The sequence below is a fragment of the Mesoplodon densirostris genome, chromosome 3 (genome assembly GCF_025265405.1).
Source record: "Mesoplodon densirostris isolate mMesDen1 chromosome 3, mMesDen1 primary haplotype, whole genome shotgun sequence".
In the NCBI taxonomy this organism is placed as follows: domain Eukaryota; kingdom Metazoa; phylum Chordata; class Mammalia; order Artiodactyla; family Ziphiidae; genus Mesoplodon; species Mesoplodon densirostris.
Window position 1 is genome coordinate 175,390,963 of NC_082663.1, and position 21,766 is coordinate 175,412,728.

General features: G+C 50.6%; 2 protein-coding genes across 3 annotated transcripts; both read right to left on the reverse strand.

Annotated features, from left to right (window-relative positions):
* Positions 1-8,166: 8,166 nt before the first annotated feature.
* Positions 8,167-16,013, reverse strand: TRIM11 (tripartite motif containing 11). Of its 2 annotated transcripts, none has more exons than XM_060094991.1 (6): positions 15,340-16,013; positions 12,780-12,875; positions 12,218-12,445; positions 11,280-11,302; positions 11,093-11,193; positions 8,167-10,520 (listed from the first exon to the last, which is right to left on the reverse strand). In XM_060094991.1, the coding sequence occupies exons 1-6, from the start codon at positions 15,745-15,747 to the stop codon at positions 9,973-9,975; spliced, it is 1,404 nt and encodes a 467-aa protein (XP_059950974.1). In that variant the 5' UTR covers positions 15,748-16,013; the 3' UTR covers positions 8,167-9,972. The 2 variants fall into 2 exon arrangements, with proteins under 2 accessions (XP_059950974.1, XP_059950973.1); XM_060094990.1 differs by having other exon boundaries at positions 8,169-10,520; positions 12,218-12,448.
* Positions 16,014-17,110: 1,097 nt separating this feature from the next.
* Positions 17,111-18,146, reverse strand: TRIM17 (tripartite motif containing 17). The gene is given in 3 exon segments (XM_060094572.1): positions 17,111-17,229; positions 17,232-17,654; positions 17,984-18,146. Coding segments are annotated over 3 exon segments (705 nt in total).
* Between the last annotated feature and the right edge of the window lie 3,620 nt (positions 18,147-21,766).

Below are 21,766 nucleotides of genomic sequence, written 5' to 3' on the forward strand. Positions count from 1 at the left end.
TGTAGAAAAAGGAATCTTTGTGCACTGTTGGGGGGAATGTAAATTGATATAGCCACTATGGAAACAGCATGAAGTTTCCTCAAAGAATTAAAAATAGAACTACCATATGATCCGGTATTTCAACTTTGATATGTATCCAAAGAAAACAATATCTGCACCCCCATGTTCATTGCATTATTTACAACAGCCAAGACATGGAAACAACTTAAGTTTTTTTTGACAGATGAATGGACAAAAAAAAAGTGGTAATATGTACACACACACACACACACACACACACACACACACACACATGGGAGGGGAGACTAAATGAGTAAATGGAGCTATAATAAATAAATGTTTCCATTTTTTACTGGAATTAAGTAAGTATGATCTGAAGTAAATTGTGATAAATTAAGATGCATATTGCAATCCCAAAAGTAACCACTAAGAGCTCCCTAATTAAAAAAAAAAAAGGATTAGGGGATTCCCTGGTGGCACAGTGGTTAAGAACCCACCTGCCAGTTCCAGGGACACAGGTTTGATCCGTGGTCCGGGAAGATCCCACATGCCACAGAGCATCTAAGCCCATGCACCACAACTACTGAGCCTATGCTCTAGAGCCTGTGAGCCACAGCTACTGAAGCCAGCGTTCCACAACTACTGAAGCCCACATGACACAACTACTGAAGCCCGGACACCTAGAGCCCGAGCTCCACAACAAGAGAAGCCACTGCAATGAGAAGCCTGTGCACCACAATGAAGAGTAGCCCCCGCTCTCTGCAACTAGAGAAAGCCCAGGTGCAGCAACAAAGACACGACACAGCCAAAAATAAATAAATTAATTAATAAAAGGATTAAAGTGGACCACTGGAACATATTTATTTAATATAAAAGAAAGTGGTAAAGAGCTACAGAATAACACAAAAGACGTGATAGAAAATAAATAGCAAAGTGATAGACCTACAGCAAGCCATATAAAATAATACTAGAGTACATCAAATACTCCAATCAAAAGGCAGAGATCATCACTGGGGGAAAAAAGCAAAAACAAACAAACAAACAAACAAATAAATAAATAAGTGGTGTTTACAAGAGACACACTTTAGATTAAAAGACACACACAGGTTGAAGTTAAAAGGACAAGAAATGATATATCTTTTAAAGTCACTATACTAATATAATAGAAAATAAACAATAAAATAAAAAATATTATAAACAAAGAGGGACACTTTATGATTAAAGGTCAATTAATTCATCAGAAAGATATAACAATTATAAACATATATGCACCTGAAATCAGAGCCTCAAAACCCATGAAGAATTCTCAGAATTAAAGGAAGAAATAGACACTTCAACAAAAATAGCTTGAGATTTCAATAGCTCCCTCTCAATAACATAATAATTAGAAAAAATCAGCAAGAATATAGAAGACTTATAAGACACCATCAACCAACTTGAGAAAGCTGACATCCATAGTTTTTATTAGTGTTCTTAAGTTCCGGATTTGTCTATTTTGCCTCTGGGTGGGAAAAAAACTCACTCTCCCTCCTGTGCTTCTCTTTTAACACTACTACCACACTCACAGCACTCTTCACACTAGATGTGTGTTTTCCCCCATCAAGCAATTGTGACATCAGCTGGGTGTCCTACAACTTAACTCAGTTCTGCTACTATCTACCTGGAAATAGTATTGGATTCCACAGGAGCTCCGTCCCACCTCAAATGCCAATCAAATGTGGTGGGTGTCCAGGCTTCTCTCCAATTTGACTATGTTGACTTAAAAGAATATATGCACAACGTGAGAGTGGCAAGTTAAGTTTTATTGGGGGCAAAATGAGGACTGCAGCCCGGGAGACAGCGTTTCAGAAAACTCTGAGAAACTGCTCCAAGGAGGCGAGGGGAGGAGCTAGGATATAGAGGAGTTTTGCAACAAGGAGCAGGCAATTGGGAACATCAAAAGATTGTTGTTACAAAAAGAGAACCAGATACCTCAAGGTAAGGAATTTAGCGCTTTTCTATGTATGGGAAGATGCAAGAGTCTGGGCTCACTGAAGTCATTTCTTCGATAGGCACCTTAGCCATCTGGGGCCAGTATTTTCACATCCTGAGTTTCCTCAGCCCTCACAGCAGGGAGTGGCTGCAGTCTGATGGCTGCTAGGTGGCAGGTATTCTTTTCAGCCCTGAGTTTCCTCACGGCTCACCAGCTCATGTTGGAGGGCTGCAATGATTGGTGACTGACATCCTTTGTTTATTGATATGGCAGGAAATATTCCATTTATAAATATTCCATTCCATTTATAAATATTCCATTTATCAACTACAAATTGGAGGTTCCCATGACTTCTTCCTCCATGGATTCCATTATTTGCTAGAACAGCTCACAGAACTCAGGGAAACTATTTACTTACTGTTTACCAGTTTATTATAAAAGGATATAATAAAGGATATAGATGAACATCCAGATGGAAGAAATGTGTAGGGCAAGGTATGTGGGAAGAGGCACAGAGGTACCATGCCCTCTCTTGGTCCAGCACTCTCCCATCACCTCCATGTGTTTACTAACCCAGAAGCTCCCCAAACTCCATTCTATGGGGATTTTTATGGAGACTTCATCACATAGGCATGATCAATTATTAAATCCATTTCCAGCCCCTCTCTCCTCTCTGAAATTGGGAGTGGAGCTGAAAATTCCCTGCTTCTAATCATGGTTTGGTCTTTCTGGTGACCAGCCCCCATCCAGGAGCCATGATGGAGCCCACCAAGAGTCACTTCACTAGAAAAAAAAAATGCTGCTATCACTCAGGACATTCCAAGGAATTTAGGAACATGGTGTCAGGAGCCAGGGTCAAAAACCAAACATTAGAACAAAAGATGCTCCTAGTGCTCTTATCACTTAAGAACTTAGAAGGGTTTTTAGGAGTTCTATGTAGGAACTGGGGGTGGAGACCAACATATATATTTTCCATTAGCTCACGGCATCCATTCATCACAGTATCAATTGTACAGACTATATTTCTTATATTCTGTATTTTTAATGCTCTGGCATTAGTATCCTGACTGACTGGGGTAAAACTGCCCCTTCAAGGGCTAGTCAAATTTTAGAGATAGCTAGGGCTCACTTGGGAGCACACCTTTCATATGCAAACTAACCAATCCAGAGCCCACATCACCAAACACCTCCTATATCTAACTCTCACATACTAAGGCAATATTCCCTTGCCCAAATCAACCCAGGGCCAGGTACCAGACAGTAAGGGACAGCTTCTATGCCCCAGAGCCCACCAGAATTATTCAAACTAGTCAATCCTAAACTGTTTATTCTGTTCTGCTTCATCTTTCTCATAGAACCCCAAATAAAAGCTCTGGCTCTCTCCTCTCACTCCTTTCTGTCTCCCAACTAAAACTGGTCCTTCCCATGTGGCCCTGTGTGGCATGGCGTGGCCCTGTGTGGCATGTCATGCCCCAATCTCTTGAGAAATATAAATGTAATAAATTCTTCTTTCAAGGGTGTTGTTACTCAGTCACCTCCATAAATTAAAATCCCATGGGGGGACTTCCCTGGTGATGCAGTGGTTAAGAATCTGCCTGCCAATGCAGGGGACATGGGTTCGAGCCCTGGTCTGGGAAGATCCCACATGCCACGGAGCAACTAAGCCTGTGCGCCGCAACTACTGAGCCTGCGTGCTGCAACTACTGAAGCCCACACACCTAGAGCCCATGTTCCGCAACAAGAGAAGCCACCGAAATGAGAAGCCCGTGCACTGCAACAAAGAGTAGCCCCCACTCACCACAACTAGAGAAAGCCCACTCACAGCAACGAAGACACAATGCAGCAAAAAAAAAAAAAAAAAAAAAAAAAAAATCCCACGGGTACAATTATTGATACAATAGAACACTCCACCAAACAGATGCAGAAAGCACATTCTTCTCAGGTGGACCTGGAATATTCTCCAGGACAGGGCTATAAAACAACTAACATCACACTAAGTATGTGTTCTGACCACAACAGGGTTTAATCAGAAGTCAACAATAGAAGGAAATTTGAGAAAGTCACAAATATTTGGAAATTAAACAACACAATTACAAATAATCCATGTGTCAAAGAAGAAATCACAAATATAATTGGAAAGCGTTTTGAGCTGGATGAAAATGAAAACAGAATAACAAAAGTAATGGAATGCAGCTACAGCAGTGTGTAAAGGGAAATTTATCGCTGCAAATACTTATGTTAGAACAGAATGATCTGAAATCAATAATTTAAGCTTCAACTTTAAGAAAAATAGAAAAAGAAGAGCAACCTGAGCCCAAAGCAAGTGAAAAGAAGGAAATTATAAAGATGATGGTGGAAATCACTGAAATTAAAAAAAAAAATAGAAAAAATAGAGAATATTGAATGAAATCAAGTTGTTCTTTGAAAAGATAAAAATAATTGTGACAAAATGTTAGTTTTACTGACCAAGAATAAAAAAGCACAAATTGCCAAAATGAAAAATGAAAGAGGAAACGTTATTACCAATTTTTTAATAATTAAAAGGATAATAAGGGAATACCTTGAACAACTTTATGTCAGAAAATTAGACAACTTAGATGAAATGGGCAAATTCCTAGAAAGACAAACATCGCTTAAGGTATGAAAAATCTGAACAGGCCCTAACAAATAAAGAAATCAAAATAGTAATTAAAAATCTTCCCAGAAAGAGAAGCCTAGAATCAGATGGCTTCCCTGGAGAATTCCACAAAACATTGAACAAGGAAACAACAGCAATCCTTCACAAACTCTTTCAGAAAACAATCGAGGAAACAAAGACACCACAAGAAAACTACAGACTAATATCCCTCCTAAGTATGGATGTAAAAATCCTGAACAAAACATTAGCAAATGGAATCCAGCAGCATATTAAAAAGAATCAGGTGGATTTATCCCAGGAATATAAGGTTGGTTTGACATCTGAAAATCAGTTATGTAATACATAGAATAGAAATAGACAGGAGGGGTATTTCTGAGGTAATGGAAATGCTCTAATAATCGATTGTGATGATGGATTTAGTAGAAATTGCACATTTGAAGCAGCTTAATTTTATGGTATGAAAATTACACCACAATAAGGTTGGTGCAAAACATGAGTGATAGGAAGAGAAAGGTCTGGGCTGTGCAGGGTTCAGTGCAGGCGTCCTGGGCAGGGACGGGGCAGAGGGTCAGGCGCAGAGGGTCAGGCGGGCTCACAGGTGGCTCTGTGCCACCTCCGTCAGGAGGAGTGGGTTGCGAGACAGGGGAGGTGGGGAGATGCGGGGAACCGCAAGGGGAGCGTGGGGAGGAGCACACAGACCTCGGTACCCAGAGGGGTGTGGAGGTGCGGCATGCGGGACGTGGGGGACAGGGCCGCAGCGGGGATGTGAGGACGAAGGAAGGTCCTGCAGGGCAAGGAGAGGCAGAAGGCGCAGGGGACGTGAAGGATGTGTGCGGCGCAACGGGGGAGCGTGGAAGGACACGGAAGGGTGCTAGGCGCGAACAGGACCGGGGGTGGGGGTGGGGCTGCAGGCAGGAAGGGCACACTGAGGGGGCAGGGGGCGAGGAGGGCACGGGGCTCCATGGGGGAGCGCAGGAGCTTGGGGACTCAGGGGGTTCCGGGGCATCAGGAAGCAGCCAGCAGTCGCACGCAGCGCAGATAGGACTGGGTAGTCCTAGACCCTCGCAGCTCCAGGCGCCCGGGTGCAGGTAGTGCGGATACTACCTGAGGTGCCCTCAGAACCACCAGCTGGGATGTAGTTCTCAGGACTTTCGGATACTGGGGTCACTGCTGCGGTAGGGCATGCGCGGCTGAAAACAGGGGTGCAGGGCGCAAAGTCTCGCCCTGCAGGCCGCCGGCCAGCCGCCGGCCAGGCTCCACTCTGGGAATGATTCCAACGTGCGCCAAGAGTGGCGGGGTGCACAGTGCACATCGCTCGGCCAGGAAGTTAACGAAAATCACTGAATTCTACATTTGCAAACCAGTGAGGTTGGGGGTATGAAAATGAGGCAGTAAAGTTATTTAAAATCTCAGTTCGGTTCCAGAAGACTTAGCCCTCCTCTCCTGTTGTCTCAGGTGTGAAACGGGATGTTACCACACAGACTTGCTATTAGATGTGATGAGTTAATGTGGAGGAAACAAGGCTTCCCTGGTGGCGCAGTGGTTGAGAGTCCGCCTGCTGATGCAGGGCACGCGGGTTCGTGCCCTGGTCCGGGAGGATCCCACATGCCGCGGAGCGGCTGGGCCCGTGAGCCACGGCCGCTGAGCCTGCGCGTCCGGAGCCTGTGCTCCGCAACGGGAGAGGCCACAACAGTAAGAGGCCCGCGTACCACAAAAATTAATAAATAAATAAATGTAGAGGAAACAAGTGAAAAAGGATCCTTTGTCTTTTAACCCAATCTTGTGGATACATTACATGCCCAGGAGAGGTACAGATGGGGAAGCAAAAGGGACTGACAGAGACTGACCACAGACATAGACCCAGGACTGCTGTTATTTTTCAAACATTCTATTGACCACACTTACTAATGCCTTAAGTATTGTAGTAGCCACTCCCTCCTCCTTCTGAGGTCTCCGACGTGCCATCCTGAGTAATTGCTTTTTAAGCACTGATCAACCCAGAATGATTTTTATCTTCACAGCTTCTTTCCTGTCTCCCCGTTGGTCTGCTGGCTGAGTCACCTACGGGGAGAGGTTCTGGGCATTTAAAAACTTGGTAGGCAATACTTACGGTTGTTTTGGAAGCCCCAGGAATGGCTGACCATATCCTGCACTGCTCTGGCTTACTCTACATCAATCCAGCTTTATTTTCCTCCAGAATGCTTATCAACTACCCAAGTAGGAGTTCACCAACTAATAGCGTATGAGCTCAGCTGCTGCTAGTGTAGGAGATCAACTGCTAGTGTAAATCATCTGTTGCTAGCACAGGGGTCACCAACTGCCAGTACTGACTGCCAACGCAAGAGCTCCCCTAGTGCCAGTGTAGGAGATCATCTACTACCAGTGTAGGGGCTCACCCACTGTAGGATAGATATGTCATAGATTGTTACCCGTCACTCACAAACATATCAGGGCACATGCAGGAGCTTGCATGTTCATTGTGGTCTCTCTGAACCTAGAACACTGGGTGGTACCCTGGGGATGCAGAAGTCAGCAGGAGTAACCTTTGTAAGGCTGAATATCAGTCTGTTTGCCAACAGGTATCACCGAAGCTCATTTTTTTTCTCTCGACCGGTGGACGGTAGCAGCATGTCACCCCAAAACATCTCGTTTGGCATAAAGGTTATGTAACCAAGCAGGACCCTACGAGGCTTTCCTGGGACAGACCCTTCCCCCATATCCTCTGATACGTGATGCACATTTCCTGAGTTGGTTTACAAATGCTAAAACCACCACCAAATGGAAGAAGTTAACTACTTGAGGATCATGAGCCCCCAGACCTGCTGGAGCCTAAGGTTGATAATGTTAACCACCCTGTTACCTCACCATCAACTAATCAGAGGATTGTGCAGGAGCTGATCACATACCCTGAGATTCCCCCCTCCCTCACCTGGCCTTTAAAAATGCCTTGTGGAAACCCTTCAGGGGGAGTTAGGGGTTTTAGAGCCACCCATCCTCCTTGTATTGGCGCCTTTACAATAAATGCTGCATTTTCCTTCATCACAAGCCGGCGTTAGTGGATTGGATTTACTACACATGGTCGGGCAGACCCAAGTTTGGTTTGGTAACAATTATTTTGAGCTGGAGGTGTTGAGAAGCAAATACAAGCTCCCTGCCTTTCCCCATCTATCTAAAAGCAGGACACACATTTACAGAGGTATTCCTGTCCCCTCTCCACAGGAAAGATTTGGAGACAATTCTAATCTTATCAGTTTGGAGATGGCATTGGGCTTGAGGAGGGGGGGGGGCGGCGGCGGGGTAGGATCTACATATAACAAACCTTACTAACTAGCATTAGGTACCATTAGTTTACCTGCTCATTTTACGACCTTGGAAGCCTATAACTGCTTTCCCTGTCATTTCTGCATAAACATTGTTCTCTGTTGAAGATGCTGTCTAAGCCAGAGATCTAAGCTGCTGCTCTAAGTTACTCATTTTCCTGGGGTTTCTCCTATGCATACCTGAGGTATACGTGTCAATAAACGTCTTTTTCTCTTGTTTAGCTTTATTACAGGGTCTCAGCCAAGAACTCAGAAGGGTTGAGGGAAAATGATTTTTCCTCCCTTACACTTGTGTCCAGCTTTGTTTTAAAGCCACAGCCAGAGGCGTCTTGGTGTCCTCGGGAAGTTGTGTGCTCATTTATTAAACTCACGAGGCTGCCCCACAGGCTAGGTTTCCAGTGGCCATTGTGGAAGTCCCAAACCTTAAAGTCCAAATCTTGCTGCAGGCAGCAACCAAACACTATGCTCAGATTCTCAACAGGAAGTGAAGCAGTGGGCCCCATTCCTTGGGAAATCATATGGGAATAATTCCCCAGCCAAAAACATGGCCAGACCCCTGACTCAACTGAGAAAATACTTCCCCCCGTGTACATAATTTGAAGGAACTGTTGTTCAAGATATTCAAAAGTGGTGTATACATAGTAACAATAACCAAAAAGCCCAAGAATGGGAGAATGAGTAAATAATCAAGTAAATGGAAAAGTACTGGCTATTGAACACAGTGGACCATGGGAAATGTTTATCAGGTTATCTGAAAAAAAGGAAAAAAATGCCCACAGTACCTGCATGAAATGAACACACGTGTTGAGCCAAAGAACATCGAGACCATACCTAGGAGTTGCTGTGCTTGTGTGGGCAGCAGCTGCATCCCTGACTTTACCAGTGAGCATCTTGTTTCTGTATCCCCTCCCAGAGGGTAGGCCCTCTGGAGGATTTCCCCACCCCCCATCCTTAAAGATAAGGGGACTACAGACAACTGTTAGTTTATTTACTGTGAGAATGGTCCTTACAATTAATAAAAATCTAGGGGTGCAGAGACGCCGCATCACACCTTCTTGAGAAAGGTGAAGCAGCGTCAAAACTTAAAGCAAAAACGAACCCTGGACTTTGTAAGCCAGGGCTCTCTGTGGCCTCCTCCCCCCCCAACACCGCCCCAGGCAGGAGTGAGACTCTGGGTGAGTTCAGGGACCACGCCACGGGCCACCAAAGAGGCATCTGAGAGAGCAACGCCAGCTTGCTCTTCTCAGTGCTGCTCAGATGGAAACAGTGAGGTGTCATTTCTGAGCCTCACACTCACCTCCAGGCCCTCAGACCTCCCAGAACTGAACCTCTGCACTGGGAACCAGGGAAGGAGCTTTTTCCAGAAGCCCTGAGTGGGCCACGTTCAGGGGGATTTGAGGGCATCTGTGTGTCCTAGTTAATCAACCACTTTGTTCAGTGACTTGCTCCCAGTTCCCTCCCTGTGGCCTTTCCCATATCACCTGTCACCTGAGGACTCTGCTTCACCCCAGTTAATCTGAGGCAACTACATCCAGACCCACACCCCCACCAGTTTAGACCAGACCCCAAGACAGGCTGGTGGGCTTGGAGCCACCTCTTGGCCAGCAGTCTCACAAGACAGCAGCTTTCTCGAGGTGTGGCCCCAGGGTTTGGGGGGGTGCTCAGACTGCAGCCTGAGAGTTCTGCAGGCCCTGGTGTCTCACCCCAGACTGAGGCTGGGCGGGGCAGGCTGGTGAGGCTCCTGGAACCAGAGCTACCAGAGCCCTAGGCTCAGGGCTCTGCAAAGGACTGTGTGTGATGCACTGGTGAATGGGGCCTCAGCACCTGATGACCCTGCAGAGTCCCCCGAGGGAGGACAGCCCAGCCCGCACACACTCACACATGGCTTCCTGGGAGTGGCAGTGACAGAGTTCAGTTTGCTACACATATCCGAGTGGCATTACGAGTGTTTTCCATAGCTCAGAGGACAAGCACCCTCTTCTCAGGTTTCTCAAGTGTCTCGCAGACTCGGAAGGCAGGACAAGGGGCTATGAGAGGCCTGCTCACTGGGGAGCCAGCATGTCCCCAGGCCCACCTTTTGGCCTGCAGATGGTCATAGGAGTTGGGCTGCTGGACAGAGGTGAGAAGAGGGCCCGCAGGGTCCCCGAGAAGGGCGTCTCAGGAAAGGTATACAAGAGCGACCCATCGTTGGCACTGTAGAAGGACAGATGTCCAGCCTCGTAGTCCAGAAAGATGCCCACGCGCCGGGGTGGGTCTCGGAGAGGGGCAAAAGCCCGCTCGGAGGAGTTGTAGTAGCTCCCCAGGAACACCAGGATCCAGAACCCGTTACCAGCGAACAGCTCGCCCTTCTCCTTGCGGTTGGCGTTCTCTCTGCAGACGCCCAGGGCCCAGCTGGCCCGCTCCCCGACCTCCACCTCCCAGTAGTGGCGGCCCGAGGTCAAGGGCTCCCGGCCCAGCACACAAGGCCCGGGGTCGAAACGCTCAGGGCTGTCGGGCAGGGCCTGCCGCAGGTCCCCCCGTCGCACGCTCCTCCTGTCTTCTGACAGTACCAGCTCAGGGTTGGCGGTGTCAGGATCCAGGGTCATGTCCCCTGCAGACAGAACAGTCGTCAACCCTCGAAGCTGTCTGCCCCAGACCCATACAACCTTGCAGTTTGTGACTGCCCACAAACTGACCACGCCCCTTCTCACTCGAAAAGATCCCCTAACCACTTCTAGTTGTATCTTGGAACGTTCTAGAAAGCAGTCCATGCTTCCTTGTGATTCATGCCCCTTAGAGCACAGAAGGAAACCCTGAGTGCTTTCCATGTCCATTCTTTTAGTCCCCAGAGAGAAGTGTGTGTGTGTGTCCTAGGGCAGCTTTCATCCCAGACTCCACAAACCTGGGGTCCACATGGGTGCTCTGGCACCTGAATGACCCTAGGAGGGTGGTCCCACCTCTATTTTTCCTAAATGCATCAGTGAAAAGTTTGGACCTGGCCTTCCCTTAGCTGCTGTCTTCTGCCCAATAGCCCTGACCCCTCCTAGTTTCTCATCCATGAACTGGGAGCCTGCGTGTTGTTCCTACCACAGACCCCAGCCCACCAGCAAAAGCTCAGGACTGGCACTTCCTCTGGACTGGAGACAGCGTGTGGGATCCCCCCGGCCCCTGCACAACACTCACCTCGGAACCTCCGCAAGGCCTCCACCAGCCCTGGGACCCTGCACACCGTCCTCATCTCCATGGGCACCACCTCAGGAGGCTGCAGCTTCACGTCCTGGACTCTGGAGGGGCAGTGGAGGTGTCACCCCTGCAGTGGGCCCACGTTGAACCCTGCCCACCTTCCCTGGGGAGAGTCCGAAGCTCCTACCTGCGCAGGGTGTCCCTGATATCCTGTGGGAGAGACACACACTGCGTCAGCACCCATGCCCCAGGTGAAGGGCATGAAATGCAGCCAGGACAGCTGACACCACTCCCACACTGGGACATCTCAGCTGAGACGCCAAACTGCATTTCACACAAACCTGGGGTTCTTCTCTCACGTCCTGGGCCAACCCGTCCTCCTTCTAGAACCTCTGCTCCCTGCAGCTTCTCCAGCAACATTCACTCATCCTTGAGGGCTGCTCCCTCTCACCTCCTAGCTGCCTGCCTAGCCCTCCCACCACTTTACTGACCATAGCCCACTTCTGCTGACTTCCCTCAATCCCTGCCACACACTTGTCCGGGATTCTTCCTGCTTCCCAGGCTTAAGATCACGTGATGGCTCAGCAAAGGCCAAAGGACTAAATTTTAGCCCCAGGATGGCAACTGGGAGCCTCTTACTGGTCCCTGAAAGTCCACTCAGCTCTGAGGCTCCAAGGAGGGTCACCTCCCATAGGAAGCCCCCTGGGCTGCGCATGCAGGATCCTTGGCTCCCACCTGCGGGCACAAATTGCAGGGGCCAGGAGCTGAGCAGATTCTCAGGGGTAGCACTGGGCCCATGCAGGAATCCCTATGGGAGACCTGTTGGCTTTTTCTCTCAGTCCAGTGGGCCCAAACCTTCAGAGAGCTGGGTGATGACCCACTGGCCCGTCCCCATTAGGGCTCCCAGACAAGCACTAACAGCAGTTCGTGCAGTTCAGCAGCGGTGTCCACTCCCTGTGTTTCATAGGAAGGAGACCAGCTGGTGAGGACCTGACAGGTCCAGGCGAGCACCAGTCAGCCAGCCTGCTTTGCACAATGCTTCCTCCACTTTCCTGCTCTCCATCCCCACGCCCGGCCCTCCCTTCCCTTCCACATGCCCACCCCCAGGAATGGGTGCCAGCTCACCTGCAACAGCCCCAGTGCTGGTAGCTGGCAGCGCCCCTCCAGCTCCGTGATGAGCTCGGCCAGCTGGGCGCTCTGCTGTCCGAGCCGGGCCGCGCTCTCCCGCAAGGGGGGCAGCACCTCCAGCTCTTCCTCCTCCAGCCTCTGCAGCAGCCGCTGCTCCTCCTCCACAAGCAGACGACGCAGCCTCTCAAACTCCGTCAGCACATTCTGCCGCTGGGTCTCCACCATCTTCTGTGGGGGTCAGGGAGGACAGCTGAGGGCCTAGGACCTGGAGCCACCCTAACCACCAATCTGGGGTCCCCCACATCCATCCCTTCCTGACCCCAAACCCACCACTTGGGCCCTCATACCCATCCCTCTCTGATCCCCAAACCAGTACACCCAGGGCCCCCCATGCCTGGTCCTCCCTGACCCCCACTCCCAACCCCCAAACCCACCCTGAGGTGGGTTATACATGGGGTCTGGGGCTGAATGAGGCTGAATGTGAATAGTGGCGTCCTGCGGTGGGGGCCCTCATGCCCCCTGTCCCCCCCCCCCCCACATTGGGTGCCTGGCCACCTGCCTGCCACAAGGAGCAGGTCTCCTCCGCTTGGGCCTGGAACAGCAGTGCATCCTCCATTTGCTTCCGCAGATGCTCCAGGGATTTCTCCAGCTTGCCCTACGGGGAGGTGAGCCCAGAGTGACCCCGGCCAGGCCAGGCCTCCAGGCTGGGCCTTACACCTGCTCCCACCTGCCCAACCCCAGCTAAGCCTGAACTCAGCTGGCAGGGACTAGTTGTGGAAAACTGGGCCTGGGACATGACAGGTGGAGCAAACTCAAATTTGCCAGGAGATGCCCTCTAACTGGCGTGGCCCTCCCACCACTGCCCTACCCAGCCACTTCCCCTTGCCTGAATATCCTTTCTGCTGTTCCCACCCCTCCCCACTCTCAGGGCAACCTTCTCACAACCCAACTTCCCGCTGCATCACCGCCTTCTTTCTTCCAAACCCCTTCGTTTCTCTCTGCCTGAACTGGACTTGCTGGGTTTCAGCTAACTGGAACGAGCCACGGGATGGGCACATGTGTATCCGGCTCCTTGGTCCTGATTTCAGGCCTATGCCTAACATTTACTTCAACCCGCACTTCAACCCTGTCTACGACACACCTGGCACCTGGGAAAGCCAGGAGGGCCGAGATGCAGGAGGATCTGAAAGACCATCACGAGAGTGACAACGGCGCTGGTGGGGATTCCACTATTCCCCCCATCCATGTTCTAGATGCACCAGGGCCCTGGGAGGTTGCGCTTTATAGAGCCAGCACTCCCAGGCTGTGCAAATACCAGCCACGGCCCACTGATGGCAGGTAAGAGCAGTTTGCTGGGGCATCTTCTCCAGCATTAAGACAAAGTAAGCACCAATACAGTGAAGGGTCACGCCATCCCAACACATGCCACTACGGCATCAAGATTATTTAGAGCTGAGGTGACTGAGAAACAGCAGATGCAGGAAGAGCTCTCCGCTCTCCTCCCTTCACCACCCAGAGACAAGTTGTTGACACCGAGATGAGTCTACATAAACAAACCTTACTCAAAGAACCCTGATGTTCCATTAGTTCCCCTCAATATACTTCCTTGTTCCTTTCCCACAATTTATTGGCCCTAGAAGCCCAAATCCCCTTTCTAGTTGCTTGTCTAGTTGCTTTTCCACAATTTATCATCCTTTGTTAAAATGGACTATAAGCCCGAGTCTAACCACTTGAGTTTTTCACTTTTCTGTGAAACCCTTGTGCAATGTACAATTTAAAAGACTATTAAAAGTATATGTCCCTTCACCTGTTGATCTCTTTTGTCACTTTAATTTGCAAGCCTCAGTCACAGAACATGACACGGTAGAGGAAAATGCTTTTCCTCCCCTATGATAAGACAGGATTAAGTGCTACCACATGAGATTTTATCAGGTCAGCTGGGAGAGGCCTCTAGAGAGCTGCTGGCCATTCTCTGCTCTTTTGGTTACTTTCCACACCCTGACTGGGGTACTCAGTGACAGAAGTGCAAATCTGCTAGACTGATGTAAGGAGGGGGTGTTCCTGTATGCCTGTTATACCTCCAAGTGAGAAGAAAACCACAAGAATTGTGTCAGGACAAGCCCAGTGACGTGGATCAGGCATAGGTTTATTCTGTTGTCCCAGAGGCTTGCTCTGTGATAGTGACAGAGTACTGATCCTAACGTTGACTAAAGCACGTACTTGATGCACCTCAGCAGACACACTACTGGCCATAAAGCAAAACGCAAACCACAGTCAAAAAGCTTGAAAGATGCCACCCAGGTACCTAATACCTTGGGTTTCAGAAGCAAACCCTCCCGCAGGAATGTAGTAGGCAGCTGGCCAGGTGAGCCAGGTAAGTGTTTGCCCTGAGGCTCTTAGCAGAGAAGGGAGTGCTGGTGTTCGTTTGGATTTTAAGGAAATGCATTTCCAGAACAGAGAAACAAGGCATCTCAGCCTGGGCTCAAAGCAGGGCTGAGCCCTGGCTTGTCAGCTGGCAGAGTATCCTACTGGGAAAGCCTGGTGGGCCCTGGCGTCAGCCTCCTAGGGCAATGGCTCTGTCCCTACGTTGATCCCTGCCTGGGGCTCTGCAGCGGCTTCCTGGCTGCCTTCCCATCTCTTCTTACCAGAACTTGAGGACTGGCGTCGGCCCCACAGCCCTGGCCTGCCCCGCCCACAACCCTCCGAGGGCTCAGAGTCCTCATCCGGGCACATCCACCTGGGACCAGCCACCTCTGAGGTTCCCTTCCCACTTTCTCCTCTCCCGGCTCCATCCCTGCCAACGGTCAAACCTTCCCAGTCTCCGCCCCAGGCAGCCCTCCCACCGGTTCGGTGGGACCTAGACTTCAGAAAGCACGCCCCCTCCCCACGACCAGAACCCCAGGCCAGCGCCTCACTGGTGGGCGGTGCCCCAGTCCCTCTAGGGTGCCGGTTTGGGACAGGCTACACCCCGCTACACCCCCCCGAGACCCGGACCAGGCTGAGACCCGAGCCCACAACCTGGGCCAGGATGGGGCCCCCAAACCCCCACGCCCAAGCCACGTCCCCCCAACCCGCAGCGACCCCCTGCTAGGCCGTGCTCCGCCTGAACCTGCCCACACCTTGAGATCTTCGGCCGCGTCCTGCAGCGGACGCACTCGGTGCGCCCAGTGCTCCCCCGAGCGCTCGCAGGCCGCGCACAGCAGGCGCAGCTCGTCGCCGCAGAAGGCGGCCAGTGGCTCGCGGTGCGCAGCGCACACGCCCTGTGGGACGGGCGACGGAGGGTGCAGGCGCCGCGCCATCTCGGCCATCTTGGCGAGCGGTCGGTTGGGTCGCAGGTTCCTCTGCGGGGACAGCTCGCGGCACTCGGGGCACGCGTACGGGCCCTCGGGCTGGCCCCAGCAGCGCCGGATGCACTCGCGGCAGAAGTTGTGGCCGCAGTCGGTCATCACCGGATCCGTAAAGTAGTCGAGGCAGATGGCGCAGGTGGCCTCCTCTTGGAGGTTGGTGGACAGGTCCGGGGCGGCCATGGCACCGGTGGAACGGAGGAGGGCAGTGTGGTCCGCCGGGTCGGGCGGTGGCCGGCCGCTGCCGGGACTATGGGGAGCGCGCAAGGACGCGGGGTCTCCGGGGACGCGAGGTGCAGGGCACCAGGGGACTCGGGGAGCTTCGGAGCACAAGGGCTCCGGGGTCCAAGGCTGCGCGACTCCTGGGATGCGGAATATACGGCTCCGGGACTGCAGAGGCTCCGGGAACGTAGAGCCTAGGAATACCGTACGCCGGGAGGAAGAGGAGTCGAAGCGGGGGCGGAAGCAGGAAGCAGCTGGGTTTTTTTTTTTCCTTTGGAACAACCCACTTTAGTTCCGGATTGGCCGTGGCCTGTCACGCGGCCCGCGGGCCGGACAGAATTGGAGGCTGCTCACCCGCTGATCTTGCGTCGCCGCCGCCGCCTGCGCTGCTGCTTCTGGGCTGTTGCGGTGTTGCACCGCCTGGCCTCTTCGTCGGGCCTGGGGAAAGGTGGGGTGCCGGGGCCGGGGCCAGCGGGGTGCCCCGCACGGTCACTGGGCTGTCCGCGAAGCGCAGAGACAAGGGGAAGCTGAGGCTGTGTCGTGGGCCCCAAATCGTTCCCCGTGCGCTCCTGGGTGTCTTCGCGCGTCCCCGGGCTGGGAACGGTCAGAACTTATTGGGTGAGGGGCTTGGCCCGCAGGGACTTTGGCCTTCTTGGGGTACGAGTACATTGACCAGAATTCTAGGTTTCTGGCATCTGTTACCTGGCTGTTAATGCGTCTGCAGCGGCGGGGCTCAGGGGGAGGTGGTGGGGTGGGCGATGGAGAGGGAGTGAAAAGAAAGGACCCTCTCTGATCCTCACTCTTTGAATTTTGCTCCTGCAACTTCCCTGGGTAGAAGGGATGGAGGTGGGGAGCTCTGAGGCTTTTAGGATTTCAGCTTGAAAAATCTCTTGACTTTTTCATTTTCCCCCTGTGAAGGACCCAAATATGGAATTTGTGGAGGACAAAGAAGGTAGATATTTGAGGACTTGCCTCTACATATAAAAACCTGAATCATGGAGGAGCCAATGAATGGCAACATCTCAAGTGGAGAGTGGGGGACATGGCCAAGAACACTGCACCACACTGTGCCTGGTACATATGTTTTTAGAAACTGACCCACTATGGAAGTTTTCTTCTCTATGAAGCATCTGTAAATATAGCCTCTTAATGTTTAACTGCTTTAATCATGATTATATTTGCACTTTGTGAAACCACCCTGCACAGCTGATGGCTCTCAAATGCCTCATGCGAGATAAGCTGGGCAGGTGGGCCTTGCTGAGCTGGACCACATCACCTTCTGGAGAAACCAGGGCTGCCCAGGCTCCCCCTCCTTGCGCCGCTGTCACTTCACCCATAGGGTCACTGTAGAGATGACCATCTGGCCCGATTTGGGGGCCCCAAGGCAGAAGAAGGGTTGCAGGGGGCCAGAGAAGGCGGGCTGGCAGTAGGTATGCGGGTGGGACCATTGTTCACATTGTAGAAGGACACCTCTCCGGCCTCGAAATCCAGGAAGATGCCCATGTGGCTGGGGGGCTCAGTCAGCGTGACGGGTGTCCGGGCAGACATGGTAGGTGCATACCTCTTTCCCTTGCATAGCTGCACCACCCAGAACCCATTTTCTGGGCACTTGGGGACCCTGCCCCTCCGGCTCACGTTGCCCCTGCACACGCCCAGGGCCCACAGTGCATCACCAGTGAGGTTCATGCCCACCTCCCAGTAGTACCTCCCTGAGGAGAAGGTCTCTTGGCCCACTGCACAGGGGTAGGCTAGGAACCTGTCCTTGCCACGGGGTGTGCCATCCTTTGGGGTGCTCAGGTAGCGCCTCTGGCAGCTCTCATATAAGAGGAGGTAGGGGTATGCCATGGAGGGGTCGGACACCACATCCTCTGGAGACAGGTGCGGGGTGGAGGGGAGAAGGGGACCTTTCACGGTCAGGGTGGGGAGGGTGAGGCCCTAGCAGGGGCCAAATAATCCCCCATTCATCCTAACCCCCACCCAGGCCTCCCTTTGGCTGAGTTCAGCTGTGAACCTGGAGTTGCTGCATGATCCCATACCCCAACTGTGGATATTGGTGGTGCCAAGGAGATGGGGCTGGGGAACCATTTGGGCATTGGGCAGTGTGGTTGAGACCCCCCCCCCCATTGGTGGCCCTTGCCTTGAGTGGCTAGGAGCAGGGTGGGGCACTGCCAAGAGCACCTGGGCCCCCACTACTTACCTTGGAAACTCTTGAGCGCCTCTGTCTGCCCTGGCACCCTACAGACGGTCTTCAGCATGGTGGGGGTGGCCTCTGGGTACTGCACGCTCAGGCTGTTCTTCCTCCAGTGGACACAGGTCTCACTGTCCCCTCTGGCCCCACTTGCAGTCCTCCTTGCACCCATCACCTCCTCCACCGCAGGTGGCTACGTACCTGCCCAGGAGGTCCTTCACATCCTTCGAAAGGCAAAGAAGGAGGAAGAGAGATTGGCAAGGTCTCATTAGGGATCTGTCGAGGTGAGCACCCTGGGTCGACATTTGGCCAGTAGGGCTAGAAGGGCTTTATGATGTTTCCCCATGGCCCTGTTTGCAGTTTCCAGAGTGTAGCCCTGTCTTTTGGCTGTACACAGTAAGGTATCTGACTTACCCAAGCCTCCTGCTACCCATCACAATGAACACAGGGAAGCTGTCCTGCTCATGATGGACCATGAAGGCATGGGAGACCAAATGGTGTTTTCACCCTGTGGGCCTTGGGCCTTGAGTGGGTCAGGAGTCAGTTTAGTGGGTTGCAAACAGCTTGCTTTTTTTTTTTTTTTTTTTTTGCGGTATGCGGGCCTCTCACTGTTGTGGCCTCTCCTGTTGGGGAGCACAGGCTCCGGACGCGCAGGCTCAGCGGCCATGGCTCACTGGCCCAGCCGCTCCGTGGCATGTGGGATCTTCCCGGACCGGGGCACGAACCCGTGTCCCCTGCATAGGCAGGCAGACTCTCAACCACTGCGCCACCAGGGAAGCCCCTGTGTCTGTTTTATCTCAGTTGACTTCAGCTCAAAATAATCCTATGGCAAAGAAGCATTGTGGTGTAAGCTCTGACAGTTACCCTTTCTTTTTGCAATGTATGCAATGTAAGTGCCTGACTTAAACTTTGATTGCTGAGGTGTCCATTTCAAAGGGGGCATTCTGAAGGCTATCTCAGATAAATATACAGCCAGCCACATGACTAGATAGAGAGCCAGGACTTGAGCATGCACCTCCTAACTCCTGCCCCCGACCCCCAAGAGGCTTCTTTATTTTAGCGATCCTGGTTGATTTAGTTAACTGGCCATTTGGGCTGCTTGGGTTTTATTTTTTTGGTTTTTTCCTTTTCTTTCTTTTTCTTCTTCCTGTGACTAAATTATTGCTCTTACGTTTTAACTTCATCAATAAAGAGTGAACTAATAAAACACTAGGCCCCTACCCTTGACCCCAATAAAAGCAGAACAAGGCCACCAGGCCATTCGTGTTCTCTCTCCCGCCACCCACCACATGCCTTCTATGCTCCAAGAACTGTAAGTAAAAAATTCTTTTTTTCTTCAAAGTTTCCTAATACTTATTGCTGAAGAGCATCTTGCAAAATCATAATAAAACCCACAAGGATTGGTCCAGTTGTAACACTAGTTTGGAAGGGGCTCTGTGGGAACCTCACCAGGCTCAGGGAGTGCCCCCCGCCCCACCCCCCGGCATTTCTAGCCAATAGAATTACTATTGTCAGGCAGAGACTGGCACAAAACAGGCATATTTTGGATGACATATTTGAATCCATTTCAAAGGTTATTGTCAAAGATAAAGCCGGACATTAGTTAAAGGTGGTAAAGACAGATTTCATCCAGTACTATTGTAAGAGGGGAAAGAGACCTCAGTATAGAACTGACTTCAACTCTGAATACTGCAAAGACAGCTGGGATTTGTAGACGGTGAGTGGATGGAAAATTACTAAGAGGAAACATCAGCGAGAAGGGGGTGTTGACAGAAATAATCAATAAACAATCTATAATAAGAATAGAAAAGAGCTTTATTTCAGCCAGACTGAAGACTATAACCTGGGAGATAGCCTCTCAGGTAACTCTGAGGAACTGCTCTGGAGAAGCCTGTTTTTCAGCATAGTTTTATATCTTGTCAGAACAAAGAACATCAAACAGATAGGGGGTACATTCATCAAGGTTTAAAAAATAAAACCAGATCAGCAGTGAGTCAGTAGGGCTTTGGTGCCTGGAAAGGGAGTCTTATCATCAAAGGAGTGCTTGTACTGGCGTCCTAAGGAAGACTGAAGATTAAATAATCTTTATCTTTTAAATGGACATTCTTTACTTCTGATCAATGCACCTTTTTTTTAAATGACTGAAGCAGTTGTACAATGTATGTTTGATAGACTGCAAACAGGCTGTTCTAGTTAGCATAAAATTCAAGTTAAATCATATATAAGCCAGAATGACTTCTCCATACATCAGTATGTGAAAATTCCATCCACCAGGGGGATTCTTGCTTAACTGGCTGTCTTCGTCTGTTCAGTGTGCGGTAATAGGATACCATAGATGGGGTGGCTTGTAAACAGCAGACATTTATTTCTCACAGTTCTGGAGGCTGGAAGTCCAAGATCAAGTTGCTGACAGATTTGGTGTCTGGTGAGAACCTACCTCGTAGTTCATGGACTGGTCTTCTCACTGTGTCCCCACATGGTTGTAGGGATGAGGGAGCTCTCTGGGGTCTCTTTTATAAGGTCAGTAATCCCATTCATGAGAGCTCTACCCTCCTGACCTAAGCACCTCCCACAAAGGCCCCACCTCCTCATACCAGCAACTTGGGGGTTAGATTTCAATATACAAATTTTGGGAGGCCATCAAGTGGTCTACATCACTGGCCTAACAGGACTCTTGCTCAAGGCAGGACAAGGATGTATGTATACACCAAAGGTGGGGAATGAAGAGCTAGATCAGAATCATGGGTTGGGGGGGTAGGGTATCTCTTACTAAACTGTCTTAACATGATCCTTGCTAAGGGCACTGCCAGAATGAACAGACGCCCAAGGTCCAGGCCTTGTTGAGAGGAGGGCTCAGAGGAGCCTGGCTGGAGTTTGGTCAAGGAGGAGAGTCTTTGTCATTAATAAAGCTTGAACTTGCTTTAAGACTTTGGGGGCACTGCAAGTTGCCCTCTGGTTTGTGGGAGCTGACGGGCATTTGCATACTTTGCAGTGATGTCCGAAATGACCAGGAGAACCATCAGCATTCCTGTAAACCTTAAAGTTGGTGTTTAATGGAATATAATATAGGGGAAATTTTAAGTACATTCAATACCGCTTTGGGGTGTCATTTCCACAGAGCTGTGGGATTTTGGTCTACTCGCCTTGCAAAAGTGGAATCCTTTATGCAATTATCCTCAAGACAGGTACCCACCTCCTAGTGAACAAGATGTGTGCCTGTCCTCCTTCGGGAATGTGGTGGGAATGGGCTTAGGTCAACTTCCAGGCCTGGTTCCAGTTTTGCCTTTTGAAATAACAGAGTAATCCTCGCCTTCTTCTGTCTCATGCAGCCAGCCCTTCAAGTATCTGGAGGTATCCATTTTGTTATCCACCCCACACCTTCCCCGCTGGCCCCCAACAGGTGGTCCATTCTTCAACCATAATACCTGCACTGCCGCCACCATTCTTACTTGGCCTGGTTTCCGGATATCTCACTAACATGATTGTTTTCTCTGTAGTTACCACAGAGCCTGCCATATCTGTTGGGATTTTGTTATAATAACAAACTGCCCCATATTCTGAAGATACACCACAGCAAAGGTTATTTCTCACGTCCACTGCCTGTGCATCGTGGGCCTTGTAGGGGAGGGGAAAAAAACTTTCCCCCCATCGTCTTATGTTTCCCTGAGGTCTATGAATTAAACTGACATCAGGCAGATTAATAGAAGAAAAATCATCCAATTTTCTTGTTTTTAATTATGTATGGGAGCTTCCTAGAAAGAATTGAAAACACAAATGGGTGGTTAGACCCTG

Excerpts from the sequence above, each read along its gene's own strand:
- TRIM11 (XM_060094990.1), bottom strand. The coding sequence starts at position 15,747 with ATGGCCGCCCCGGACCTGTCCACCAACCTCCAAGAGGAGGCCACCTGC. Across the intron at positions 12,876-15,339 it reads ACGCGGCCGAAGATCTCAAG|GGCAAGCTGGAGAAATCCCT; the intron begins GTGTGGGCAGGT and ends ACCTCCCCGTAG. Across the intron at positions 10,521-11,092 it reads GGCCTTGCGGAGGTTCCGAG|GGGACATGACCCTGGATCCT; the intron begins GTGAGTGTTGTG and ends TTCTGTCTGCAG.